The sequence below is a fragment of the Castanea sativa genome, chromosome 9 (assembly GCF_040712315.1).
Source record: "Castanea sativa cultivar Marrone di Chiusa Pesio chromosome 9, ASM4071231v1".
In the NCBI taxonomy this organism is placed as follows: domain Eukaryota; kingdom Viridiplantae; phylum Streptophyta; class Magnoliopsida; order Fagales; family Fagaceae; genus Castanea; species Castanea sativa.
Genome location: NC_134021.1, coordinates 5,768,839 through 5,781,777, shown reverse-complemented (window position 1 = coordinate 5,781,777; position 12,939 = coordinate 5,768,839). Strand labels below are relative to the sequence as shown.

General features: G+C 35.7%; 1 protein-coding gene and 1 long non-coding RNA gene across 2 annotated transcripts; one reads left to right on the top strand and one right to left on the bottom strand.

The window, feature by feature from the left end:
• Positions 1-1,589: 1,589 nt before the first annotated feature.
• On the bottom strand, positions 1,590-3,761 carry LOC142609949 (uncharacterized). The gene is made up of 3 exons (XR_012839725.1): positions 3,650-3,761; positions 3,330-3,390; positions 1,590-1,871 (listed from the first exon to the last, which is right to left on the bottom strand). It is a non-coding gene; the product is annotated as an uncharacterized LOC142609949 (long non-coding RNA).
• Positions 3,762-4,881: 1,120 nt separating this feature from the next.
• On the top strand, positions 4,882-10,968 carry LOC142609632 (putative CoA ligase CCL10). Its single transcript, XM_075781264.1, has 7 exons — positions 4,882-6,036; positions 6,969-7,158; positions 7,990-8,135; positions 9,294-9,361; positions 9,470-9,572; positions 10,325-10,439; positions 10,736-10,968. The coding sequence occupies exons 1-6, from the start codon at positions 5,011-5,013 to the stop codon at positions 10,436-10,438; spliced, it is 1,647 nt and encodes a 548-aa protein (XP_075637379.1). The 5' UTR covers positions 4,882-5,010; the 3' UTR covers position 10,439; positions 10,736-10,968.
• Positions 10,969-12,939: the final 1,971 nt, after the last annotated feature.

Genomic DNA, 12,939 nt, shown 5'->3' with positions numbered 1-12,939 from the left:
TTTTGACAATTTCCCACTCTTTCCCACTCTCCAAACCCCCATGGCAGCAGCCACCTCCAACCCTAAAACCCAAACCCAAGACCTCAATCCTAACCTCTCTCTCACCACTTTCCTCCTCCAATCCTAATCTACACTTAGGTCACTTGTGAACTAAACTACAAATTGATATGTGTAACTAATTGAATAGTGATAGTTGCACCAAAACAGGACATTAGATGATTTAGCTATAACTTACTCACAAGTCACAACTACTTAAATGCTTATGTTACAAAAAGAAAACTAAATCACGGATTGTGTGCACAATAATCTCTGTGCAACTATCACCGACAAGTTATTAGTTATTACACGTACCAGCTTGTAGACCAGTTCCCCTCAATTATTCCCATTATGTAAGAGTATTAGCATTTGATGATGCCAAAATATATATATATATATATATATATATATATATATATATATATTTTTTTTTTTTTGCATTCTCAAATACTACTTTATCTATTTTACTAACTTATTTTACAAATCACCCTATATCCTAGTTTTTATTTTTACATACAAATCAATAAAATAATATAAACTACCTAATAAAATAATAAAAAATATTATTCTCTCTCTTTTTTTCCCACTCACTTTTTCTCTTCACACATAACCACAAGATTAAAATAATATATATATTTTTTACAACCTATGAATTGTATATATGTAACCTTACTGTTCATAAGTTGCAAATTTTTTTAGGTTTACAAACTCAAATAGAGTGAGTTTTGGGTGGCTTAAGTTGCAAAATAGCAATTAGGGATGTTTACACCCCCAATACTAGTGCCTTGAGCATTGAATATTCACTATTCTTAGAGCATTTCCATTAAGTGTGTCAAATGCCAAATATTTGGCATTTGGCACATCAAACACCAAAAAACCACTCACATCAGGTGTTTTAAATGTCAAAATATTTGACATGGATAAATAGTGCAATCTCAAATTTGGAAGTGTATTGTTCATGAATTGCAAAACTTTTTTTTTTATATTTTTATTCACCAATGGGCCCAAATGTGGGAATTTTTTTTTCCTTTTTTTAATCAACTCTTCCCTCTCTCCTCTCTCCTTTCACACCTCTGAAGCTCTCTTTCTTGTCTGCCTTCATCTCTTTCTCTTCACTCTCATTCTCTTCCTCTCTCATCCTCAATAGGAATGGCAACGGGTCGGGTTCGGGCCGGGTTTTTGCATACCCGGACCCGACCCGCGGGGCAAAACCCGAAACCCGAACCCGGCCCGAATAATAATCGGGTTTTTTTATCAGGACCCAGACCCGCCCCGCCGGGCCCCGCGGGCCCCACGGGCCCCGTTTAACTTATTGGGCCTAAATTTGGCCCAACCAAAAAAAAAAATTTGAAGCCCATTAAATTTTTTTCCCCTAAATTCAAGCCCATTCAAGCCATTTAACATGGCCCAAATGCCAAAATTTGTCTTGTTATATGGTAGCCAAATCATTTACCTCCATTTATATGGCACCCAAAATCATCTTATATGGCATTTAGGCCACATTATATGGCAACCAAATCAATAAATCACAACTAAGATTTTAAATCAATAAATTACTTAAAAAGCTACAAAATAAATCTCACAAGTCTAAAAAATTACAAAATGTCTTATCCTTCACAAATCAACAAATTAAAAAGACTAAAAAATTACAAAATGTTTAGAATAATTACAAACTAACAAATTAATCTAACAAGTCTAAGAAATTAAAAGGGCTACTAAATTATTACAAAATATTTAATCGTCCACAACTGTGACACAACTCCCATCCTCTTCATTAGGCTCCCCATCATCAAGAATTGTTTGAAAATCACAATCACTGGACATAGTTGAAGAACCTACAACAACAATGAATTAAAAAATGGAATAAACTTCATCAATTTGTAACAAGCAAATATAAAAATACAATTAGATTTGTTTGTGTTTTCCATCTCCGTTTTAGGCTCTGCATTCACAACAAACACAAAATCATGTGACATGAATTACCCAAAATCCACATACCCCATATTTCAAATTCAAGAAAAACAAAAGCAATTAAAAAACAAAAGCAAAAGCAATACTGGATAAGAAAAACAAAAGCAATGCTGGATAAGAAAACAAAATCCAATCATTAGAATTAATAATTTGATCTTTTCCCTAAGGAATCTTCCATTAAAAAATTTAAAGGTAATAATCACATGTGCCAGAACTGCAGTACGCTTGCAAGTTGCAGCCATACCCAATTTGTCTCAAATTACTCAAAACATTACCTTAAAAACCTTTCCTTATTTACGTACTAAACTAATCCATAATAATAATTAATAAGTGCCAAAGCAGTCCCTTGATGGACACAATGAGCTTAATTGACTTGAAAAATATGGTATAGACTTGAAATTCTCATTTTCATCCATCACAACATTTTTAGAATGTTTTATGGACAGAGTGAAATACTAAAACATTCTAAAAATGAAAAATTCATTACTAAAAAGGTCGGCACACTATGTCTTTACTTCTTTATTTCCTTTCCTTCTTTATTTCTTTCTTCACTGACCGCCAAAGACTGTTATCAAAACAAATTTCATATGTAGCTGGAATTGAAGTGACCCTTAAGTAATTATTATTAAACTATTCAGCAAAAAAGTAATTATTATTAAACTCTGATACAATTTTTTTTTATGGAAAACCCCTCATACAGAAGTAATGAAGTATCAACAAATCAACAAAGAATACTATTAATAATTAACCATAATAACATCAAAACTTTTCAAAATATATAATAATAATAATAACAAACCTATGTTTCCATTCTAAAGAAAAATATTGAAAATAAATTCAGAAGTTCTGGACCAAACAAATAATTCGGTTACAAAAATGTAGTTTGTTACTTAGTGTCAAGGCCTTCCAACCAGTGAAGGTAATGCATATACACATCCATATTCTCTGTCAACTGTCAAGCAACTTCACTGACAGGGAAACTTATCCAAGATATGGAAAAACATACAGTAAAGAGACTTGTTGAAGTGATGTATAAACTTGGCAGGGTGTTTTATTCAGTCCATAGATAAAGTAGTGTGCCAAAGTAAACTGAAACAAATTTCCATCCTGTCATCTAAATTACATGGATCCTTTTAAAAATTAATTTCCACAACCATGTATCCATGCATAAATACCACAATCAACCCAAGTAAATGGGAGCAAAACAAGAGCAGGAAACTAATAAGAATACAATGCATTAAATTCAAGAATCCAAAGCTCTCTAAGTACATAACTGTTTAATGCTTTATAATAATTAATAACAAACGCATACACAATCATACCTCGGTTCTGAAGCGTGTATCAGGTGGTGGTATCTTTAGCCTTGCCTTCCAATCTTGTGAGCTAGAGAGGGGGAAAAAATAGGATCATCATTAATGTAAACTATATGCTGTAAGATATACAATTTGCAGAAAACAAAACAGAGAGGATTCGGCAAACAATTGAACATCAACATAAATAATAACATATGGAATAGAAAGCAAATCTTTTATGTTCACTACTTAGCCCCAATACAAAAATTCCAATGTAAAAATTAATAGCACTTGTGCATAAGCTTTTTGTAAAATCAAGGGCAACGTGAAAGATGCTCGATATAAAACACCTTGGGAAATTTTATTTATGTGAAAGGGCAGGGCTGTGCTGAGGCGAGGCGAGAGGGCTGTGCTGAGGCGAGGCGAGAGGGCTGTGCTGAGGCGAGGCGAGAGGGCTGGCGAGAGGGCTGTGCGGGCTGTGCTGTGCTGAGGCGAGAGGGATGGCGAGAGGGCAGGGCTGTGGCGCTGTGCTGAGGGCTGGCAAGAGAGGCGGCTGTGACCTCTGTATGAGTAGAGAGTGGCTGTGTGAGTGTAGAGAGCAGAAACCTAGGGTTACAAAATCAGAAAAAATATTTATATATATATAAGGGGTATTTTAGTAATTTACTTAACCGGGTATTTAACCGGGTATTTAAACGGGTATTTAAACGGGTCGGGTTTCGGGTCGGGTCTGGATTTTTTTGATAAAACCCGGACCCGCTTCGGATTTTTTTTTTTAAACCCATATCCGACCCTATTTTTTATCGGACCGGGTAAAACCCGGCCCATTAGGGTCGGGCTAGACCGGATATCCGCGGGTCGGATTTAAATTGCCATCCCTAATCCTCAATCTACTCCGCCAACCTTGAGCTGTTGTCGTGCCAACGATCTCGCCTGAAGCCGCCTTGCCTAAAGTTGTTGATCTTGCCTAGAGTTGTCTTGCTTGAAGCTACTAATCTTGCTTGGAGTCGCCTTGCCTAGAGCTGTTGACCTCTCTCTCTCTCTCTCTCTCTCTCTCTCTCTCTCTCTCTCTCTCTCTCTCTCTCTCTCTCTCTCTCTCTCTCTCTCTGCTTGTGGTAATGTTTGTAATAGTGTTGGTTGATTTTGGTTGTTTTTGGTTGGTTGATTTTGGTTGGTGGTGATGGGTTTGTAACAATGGTGGGATGTGGTGGAGGGTTTGTAACAGTTGTTGATTGTGGTAGGGTGGGCTGTGGTGGGGTTGGCAGTGAGCTGGGTGGGAGTAGCTTACTTGAAATGAGTTTTTTTATTTTGTATTTCTTTGTACTTATATTGTTAGTTTTTTTTAGTATTATTTTAATATTTCTATATATGATTTTAGTGTATAGAATTGAAGAATAGATGTTTTTTTTTTTTTTTTTTTGAGAAACAAAGAGCAGAAGATGTAATGTGCGATAAATAATAAACTAACTTTTAAAATAATGTGACATTTTTTTTTTTTTAACAGTGCCTAGTGGGAACGCTCTGATCAGGTCATTTCTTCTCTCTTATTGGGTGGGAACTAGAAGTCAACTACTCTCGCTTTTCCATCTTACTCTTGTCTTGTCTCTTCATATTCCAGCTGAAGTCAAAAGCATTTCTATTTCCTCAAACTTTCCCGAGAAACAAACAATTCCCACAGTTCCCCACTCCCCCCCCGCCCCCCCAAACTCCCATGGCAGCCAGAGCAGCCACCTTCAACCCCAAAACCCAAATCTACACATCTCCAAGACCACCGATTCACCTCCCGACCAATCCCAACCTCTCTCTCACCACTTTCCTCTTCCAAAACTCCTCTTCCTTCCCACACAGCCTCTCTCTCATCGACGCCGATTCCGGCGAAACCCTAAGCTTCCACCAGCTCAAACTCCAGGTCTCCAAGCTCGCCCACTCTCTGCTCCATCTCAACATTCACACAAACGACGTCGTCCTCATCGTCGCTCCCAACTCAATCCACTTCACCGTGTGTTTCCTCGCCATCGTCGCTCTCGGTGCCATCGCTTCAACCTGTAATCCTTTGTACACCGTTCCCGAACTCTCAAAGCAAGTCCAAGACTGTAACCCCAAGCTCGTCATCACCGTCCCCGAACTCTGGCACAATATCAAAGAATTAAACTTGCCTTCCATAATTATAGGTTCTTCGAAATCTACGAGTTTTGCAGAAACACCGAGTTCGAAGATTTGGTATTACTCTGAACTGATACAAATGTCGATCATGGAGTGTGAATTGCCTGATAAAACCGTGAAACAGACCGATACAGCGGCGCTTATGTACTCGTCCGGCACCACCGGTACGAGCAAGGGAGTGATTCTGACGCATAGGAACTTCATCGCGGCTTCGCTGATGGTGCCAGCCGATCAGGACAGATACGGCGATCCGAAAAACGTGTTCCTCTGTTTCTTGCCTATGTTTCATATATTCGGGCTCTCCGTGGTGACGTACTCGCAGCTTCGGAGAGGGAACACGGTCGTATCTATGGTGAAATTTGAATTGGAGAAGGTGTTGCTGGCGGTGGAGAAGTATAGGGTGACTCATCTCTTCGTCGTTCCGCCGGTGATGATTGCTCTGGCGAAGCAGAGTTTGGTGATGAAGAAGTACGACTTGTCTTCGTTGAGGCAGGTCGGATCGGGCGCCGCGCCTCTCGGCAAGGATGTGATGGAGGAGTGTACAAAGAACATGCCTCATGTTGATATTATTCAGGTAATATTGAACAGAGTATAATGAATTTTATACTTTGGTATCAATGTAGATTGAGTATCCCTGATTTAGATAAAACTTAATTAGTATTGCATACTAATTTTTACAGTAATTTTTCATTCAATTTAACATGATAGTTAGTAGGGATGTGCACAAGTCAGTTGGGAGGGTGAATGGCAATATGTTTTACCAACCTGGGAAAATTTCAATCTGCCGCGGCCCCACCAATCTATAAATCCGCCGGGTTAGTTGAAAATCTTAATGGCTTCAATCCGGTGAAATTATTGAGTGGGTTGGGTGGGCGGTCAAATTCAGTTGACTAAATGAAATTATTTCAATTATTAAAACATTATAAGTATTGCATACTAATTTTTAATTATTAGATATGTTAGAAATTGTCTATATCACAACATGATGGTTAGAACTTGTTCTTCCCACTGAAGTGGGAAGTATTGTAAAGATTGTTAACATGTCACAACTTTCCTGTTGAGAAAATTGCGGCTATGTCAAATTCCCAGTTGTATATGGAAATAATTGTTTTTTGAATAAATTTTCATTAGAATAACTGGTTTATGCACTAAGCTATAAGTTAGTGGGATTGAGAGGCATTGTCAACTTCCCAAGGGGTATATTTTAGGCACCGAACATTGAGACATTAAAATGGGCATATTTTAAGCCCATTCGAACATTATTATGATAAGCTCATAAGCTGCAAAACTGAATCTTTGTCACTAAGTTTGAACAAACATATTATAAATTTATAATATAATATAAGGGTAATGGAAGCATATTATTATAATATAAGGGATAATGTTATAACTTTGGTAACAATCGAGAAAATCATATAATAAGCAAGACATGTAACTCTACCTTGTCTGTAGTAGTTTGTGGCGAGAAAGCTACGTCTTGATTTGATATGCATTATATTATGGCAGGGATATGGTATGACAGAAACTTGTGGAATTATCTCATTGGAAAATCCAAAGGAAGAATCTCCCCTCTCTAGCTCAACTGGAACACTTGTTTCAGGAGTTGAATCCCAAATAGTTAGCATAGATACATCAAAGCCTCTTCCACCTAAACAATCAGGAGAAATCTGGCTTCGAGGACCTAATATGATGCAAGGTGGATTTTTTAATGCAATGTTTCTACTTAGATTCCTACTTCTGACGGGGCATATGTTGATATCTCAATTCAAAATTTCTTACCAATACTTTTTTTTTTTTCTTAAGGATCCATCCAGTAGTCAAGATGCTTTATGTCACTAATTTTTTATATTGCTAAATGCTAATGTTTAAATAACAAAGTATGTTAAATAATGTAGCCTTGAATTGTCGTTATAGATCTGACAGCAGTAAAGACATTGTTTAGATGGTTCACTGTGGGAGTTGCTAAACTAATCTTCCATCTTACCACTTTGTATTTGCCACATTAGACTGCATATGAATGTTATCATTTAGACTCATATGCTCAAGTTTATCCGTACTTGTTTATGAAATATATGAAGATGGTTTAACACCCAGTCCATAAATGAAAACACTATTATTATGTTTTGTGAATAAATATGTAAAATAGGAATGAGACATCCGAAGTATTGGGAAAATCTTAGAATCACTGTTGGATGCAGTTGTTTTAAAGTTCTGATGGATGTTAACTTCATTTAGTAGAAGTTGACATTGTAGGTTTTAAACTTTTAGTGGTAAGGTAATCTGGAGACTGGACCACAGACCCTCCTTGAAGTCTTCCCTAGCCCTTGAACTCAAAACTCTAGTAAAAACTCAAATGTCCCAGCCCAAGATAAAGAACTAAATATATAAAGAAAGAGGATGGAGAAGGAGAAGAAAAGATAACATCAGTCGTGTTGATTACAAAATTATATTATTGGGTTTATTACTTTTTTCTCTTATGATTATATATTGCTAGTATGATTTATGCAGCATCTTAAAATCCTTTTAGGTTATTTCAAAAATCCAGAAGCCACAAAGCTAACAATAGATGGACAAGGATGGGTGCACACAGGAGATATTGGATATTTCAATGAAGAGGGACAATTATTTGTTGTGGACCGAATTAAGGAGCTCATAAAGTGTTACGGCTTTCAGGTGACTTATTATTAGTTGATTGTTAAATGTTCAGGTGTATGTAATCTTACTAAAACATTTCTTGTGAGAGGATAAAAGCTATCTGTTTCTTTTAGAATTTCTGTTGACAATGAAGACCTAACAGTGCCAGCATCTGACTTTTGGAAAGCTTTGCATTTGCTCATATAGCATTTCTGGGGAGAATACATATGTTCTCCCCCAGTAAGTGAATGATCCATGAGCCTCCTGATCATGTTATATATTTTAAGGAGTAATGAAAATTAGCTGACCTGCAACATTAGCACTAATGTTCTCTGCTTCATTTGATATTGTTGTCAATAGCTTTTCTTTTTTCTAAGCAAAAAATCTCCCAAAGTGCTATATAACTCACTCTACTGATGATTTGACACCATGTCAGCAGTCATCTGATTTGTTTGGACATCAGAAAAGCACTTTCTCCTATGAATCAGTATCAAGAATTTTGTTTCTGCACATCTATTATCATGAGGGTTGCAGTAGGTTGATTGCCAACCTAAAATTTAGTCACTTTTTTTTTTATAAATTATTATTTTGAATAGTAGGTTGGCATATTTTCTTTTCAAGTGTTAAGATTTTGGGTCCAAATACCAATCTAAATGTTGGCCTTGCTCGTTATTCTACAGAATTTTTGGATCCTGGAGATAGCTATTTCTTCATTAAACTACTGTATTTAATAATTTGAAAGTTAATAGGTCCATCTTCATAATCCAAGGTACTTGAAGGATTTTAGGTAATGTAATTGTTCTTAAATATTTGGTACTGCTGAATTAATGTATAGTTGAATTCTTATGACAAAGGATGCAACTTTGGATTGGTTCTCAGGTTGATGTACTGTGCCTTGGTTCAATTTCCCCTTGATGTCAAACCAACCTAACCTAATTGTTAGAGTTACTTTGTTATTTCTGTATTAGCTTGTTATTATTTTATATTAGTATAAGGATATTAATGTAGTCTTGCCATATCACTATAATATAAGCATGCGCTGTGGTGAGGAATTGGCTGATTAAGCCCTAAAACCTTTTCTCAAATCTTTCTCCCTCCGCTATTCTTTCCTCTCTTTTACTTCTAATATCTCATATTTTACAACTTAACTCTAATTTTTTTATTTAAGTTCTATATTTGAACTTGACTGTTTGTTAGGTGGCACCGGCCGAGCTTGAAGGGCTACTGATTTCTCACTCTGAAATATTAGATGCTGTTGTGTTCCCGTAAGGGTCATACTTTTCCCCATGCTTTATAAGCAGTTATGCATGTCCATCTGTTGCCTTATCTTTGAATCACTGCATTACAGTTTAATTTCAATTTTGACCTTGTAGATTTGCTGATGCCAAAGCTGGTGAGGTCCCAATTGCAAATGTTGTGCGCTCGCCAAACAGCTTGCTAACAGAAGAAGACGTTCAGAAATTTATTGCAAAGCAGGTAAAGGGTCTGCAAAGCATCATTCAGTATAAAGGCATTAGGAAGGGGGGAAAAAAACCCAACCCTTGTCAATGATTGATTTGATCTTGAATAACTCAATCATGCAGTAATTCTTTCAATGATATCAATTGCAGTGATGACAGTATATCTTCTTAAAGAAATACAGTCATTTCAGTCAGGAATTCATCCATTCAGAAATCGCTTGTCTATTTAATGTTTACCAATTGAAAAATCCCTTTTCATTAGGTCATTTAATGAGATCCTCAGTAGTTATTACAATTGCAAAAGTCTTAAAAAAAAATTGTTCTGTTGATAGTGGGATATGGCTCATGCTTCTATGACTATGAGGCTCTTAGTGCAACATCTTGGATTTATGGAACCATAACCATGCAGTCTCTCTTTAATTAGTGTCATTTGGTGTAAATTCCTGGCCAGCAAAATTCTTATTTCAAAAGTACATGTCCCAATACCTAATGTATGATATTTCATATTTGCTAGTTAATGTGTACTCTACATGGGTGCGTTGGCCTGGAAATAAAGCATCACCACCAAATGGTAGATGCTCTGGTCAAATTATATGACTCCTATCATCTGTTCAAGAAAAAGCCAATTTGTGGTATCTGCTGCTGCTCATGATGCATAAATTAAGTTCATCGCCATGTTTCATGAATGAACGCATACTGTTAACAACTGATGAAGAGGCTCAAACATTCCTTTGCTTGAAATTTAACCAGTCTTTTTGCCCTGTACAGGTGGCACCATTCAAAAGGTTGCGGGCAGTAAGTTTTGTTAACAGTGTCCCAAGGTCAGCTGCAGGAAAGATCTTGAGAAGAGAACTCATAGAGAAAGTCCGATCCAAGATATAAGGTACATAAGTTGTATTACACTATTACTTATACTGAAATGTAGAAGCCCTTCAGGAAAAAGCCCTTCTAGTAAGTGTATCTTTCTTTGTTTAAACTATAAAAAAAGCTTAATCATTTAGCAAAAAAAAATACAGAAATATAAAATCCAAGAGCATGTAGTTCAATGATCTTATCTAATTCTCTCTAGGGAGAGATCTTGGGTTTAAATCCCACTTATTGTAAGTTTGTAACGCAAAAAAAAATTATGAAATGCATAAATGTTAAGGTGAATGGAGCCTTGTTTGCTGTTTTTCTCAGGGCCATATAATTTGGAGAGGTCTGTTCCCCTTGGGGGGGCATCAATGCTACATGCAATCTTGTTTTAACAAATGCCTACCTAAGGTAAATGGATTCTAATGGGAAAAAAAATTTATTAAAGCTACTATATGTATGGTGTCACATGTACAATATAAGATTTATGTAGCAAAATTTATAATTCGCAACACATCAATTTGTAAGATTTATGCATTATATTCCTAACATTACTCTTCTAATAGAGGCCCATGAGTACATGATGAAATTGCCCACAAACCTAGAAATTAAGATAGAATAATTCTTTTGATTCAATAGCCATTTTATACCAAACGTCATGTTTAAAGATGTCTTATTCTAGCTAAGAACCTTGTAGCTTAATTGACACTTCTTGGTATTTGTAACAAAGATATTCATGGTTTAAATTCCCTACCATTCATGGGTGGGGGATCAAGAGTCCAAATCCCACACCCATGAATGATAGGTGGAAGCCTAAACCTCTCTGTAAGAGTAAGATTGTAAACAAACCTAGTCAAACCGAGTATTAAACGTTTAGGCTGGTTTATTTAATTTTATTTCAAACACAAGCCGATTTTAAGCTCATCACCAAATAAGATTATATGTTCAAGCTTAGTTCATTTACTTGTCAAGCAAGTTTGAGTTTGCTCATAAGCTATTTTTTAAACTTATTCTTTTCCTATTTATTGTAAAACCATAACTAAAATGTTTTACCCCCTTACAAATCTATAAATTTTTACTACAAATGGATTGTTTATGTTATGAATAAACTTCAAATGATAATTTTATATTATATAAACTAATTTACAAACTTATCAAATCCAATTTCAAGTCAATTAATATATTTTTAAACATGTAGACGCATAAATATATTGTTAATTGAAGCTCCCATGTTCAAGAGCATGTTCACAAACGTATTATTATTATTATTATGTTTGAGCTTAGCTTGTCTAATAATCGAGCTTAAAATTGAACTTGTGCTTGGCTTGTCTACTAAACAAGCTATCATAGCCTAAGTTTTACTTGGTTGATTTCACAACCAAACGTAAGAGAGAGACTTGGAGCCACAATCGACCACGGCCTGAAAATGCAGGTTTTTAGATAGTTGTCTCTGTACATAGCAGACTTGTGCACACTTACAGAGAATGGGTTATAGAGGGGCAAGAGAATAATTCTCGACAATAGAATTGAATCAAAAGACGGTGAATGTCGGCGAACAAAAACTGAAATGAGTGAATAAAGCAGAGAGAGTGCTTTAAGGGTGCTCCTGATTTAGCCAGCAGAACATCCATTATACACTGTCTCTGACAATTTCACAACCTCGGCATCTCTCATCACTGTCAACATTCGCCACTTTCAGCTGTGGCAGACGAAGAAGAAGAAGATTCCTAGACATAGTTCAGGGTCCCATGGGATAATCATGCCCTTCGTCTTGTACATTTTCAAGCTGTGCAGTTTTTACAACTTATGATTTACTTTTATACTTTCTGTGACTGCTTTTGGCCCATTCTTTTTCTCTTTCTTCTTTGTTGTTGTTTTTTTTTTTTTTTTTTTTGGGTTAATTCTATTTACACCTTTGGGCTAATGCCAACCAGGTTCGAGACTTTTCAAAACTAACCAATTCGGTCACTAAAATCAGTTTAGTCTCTAAAACAGTTGAGAAAAAATAATTAACTGTTTAGGGACTAAGATGGGGATCAAATTGGCTAATTTTGGAAAGTTTTGGACCTGGTTAGCATTAGCCAAAACCTCATGTATGTATGTTAGTGGAATTTATTCTTTTTTTAATTTTATAATTTGATGAAATTTTCCTCCAAATCATTGACTTACTAAATAGATTATTTGACTAAAAGTAATGGTATTATGAATAAGAGGTGGATTGAAAAAAATATCCTCATTTGGATTTTTTTTTTTAGGTCATCGTATAAAATAGTTTAAACGTTCTTACTACGTGTGCAAAAGGATTATTTTATGAATTCTGCTAAGATAAGTTTTGCAATAGGTGTATGTATGAATATATCTAGCTTCTCAAAGGATTATTTTATGAATTCTACTAAGATGAATCGTGCAATAGGTGTATGTATGAATGCATAATATACTTTTTTTTATATCATGTGCTGTAACGGTAAGAGGCTAAATACATACATCTGCTGTATAATATACTTTCTTTCTTTTTTATTCTGCTATATACA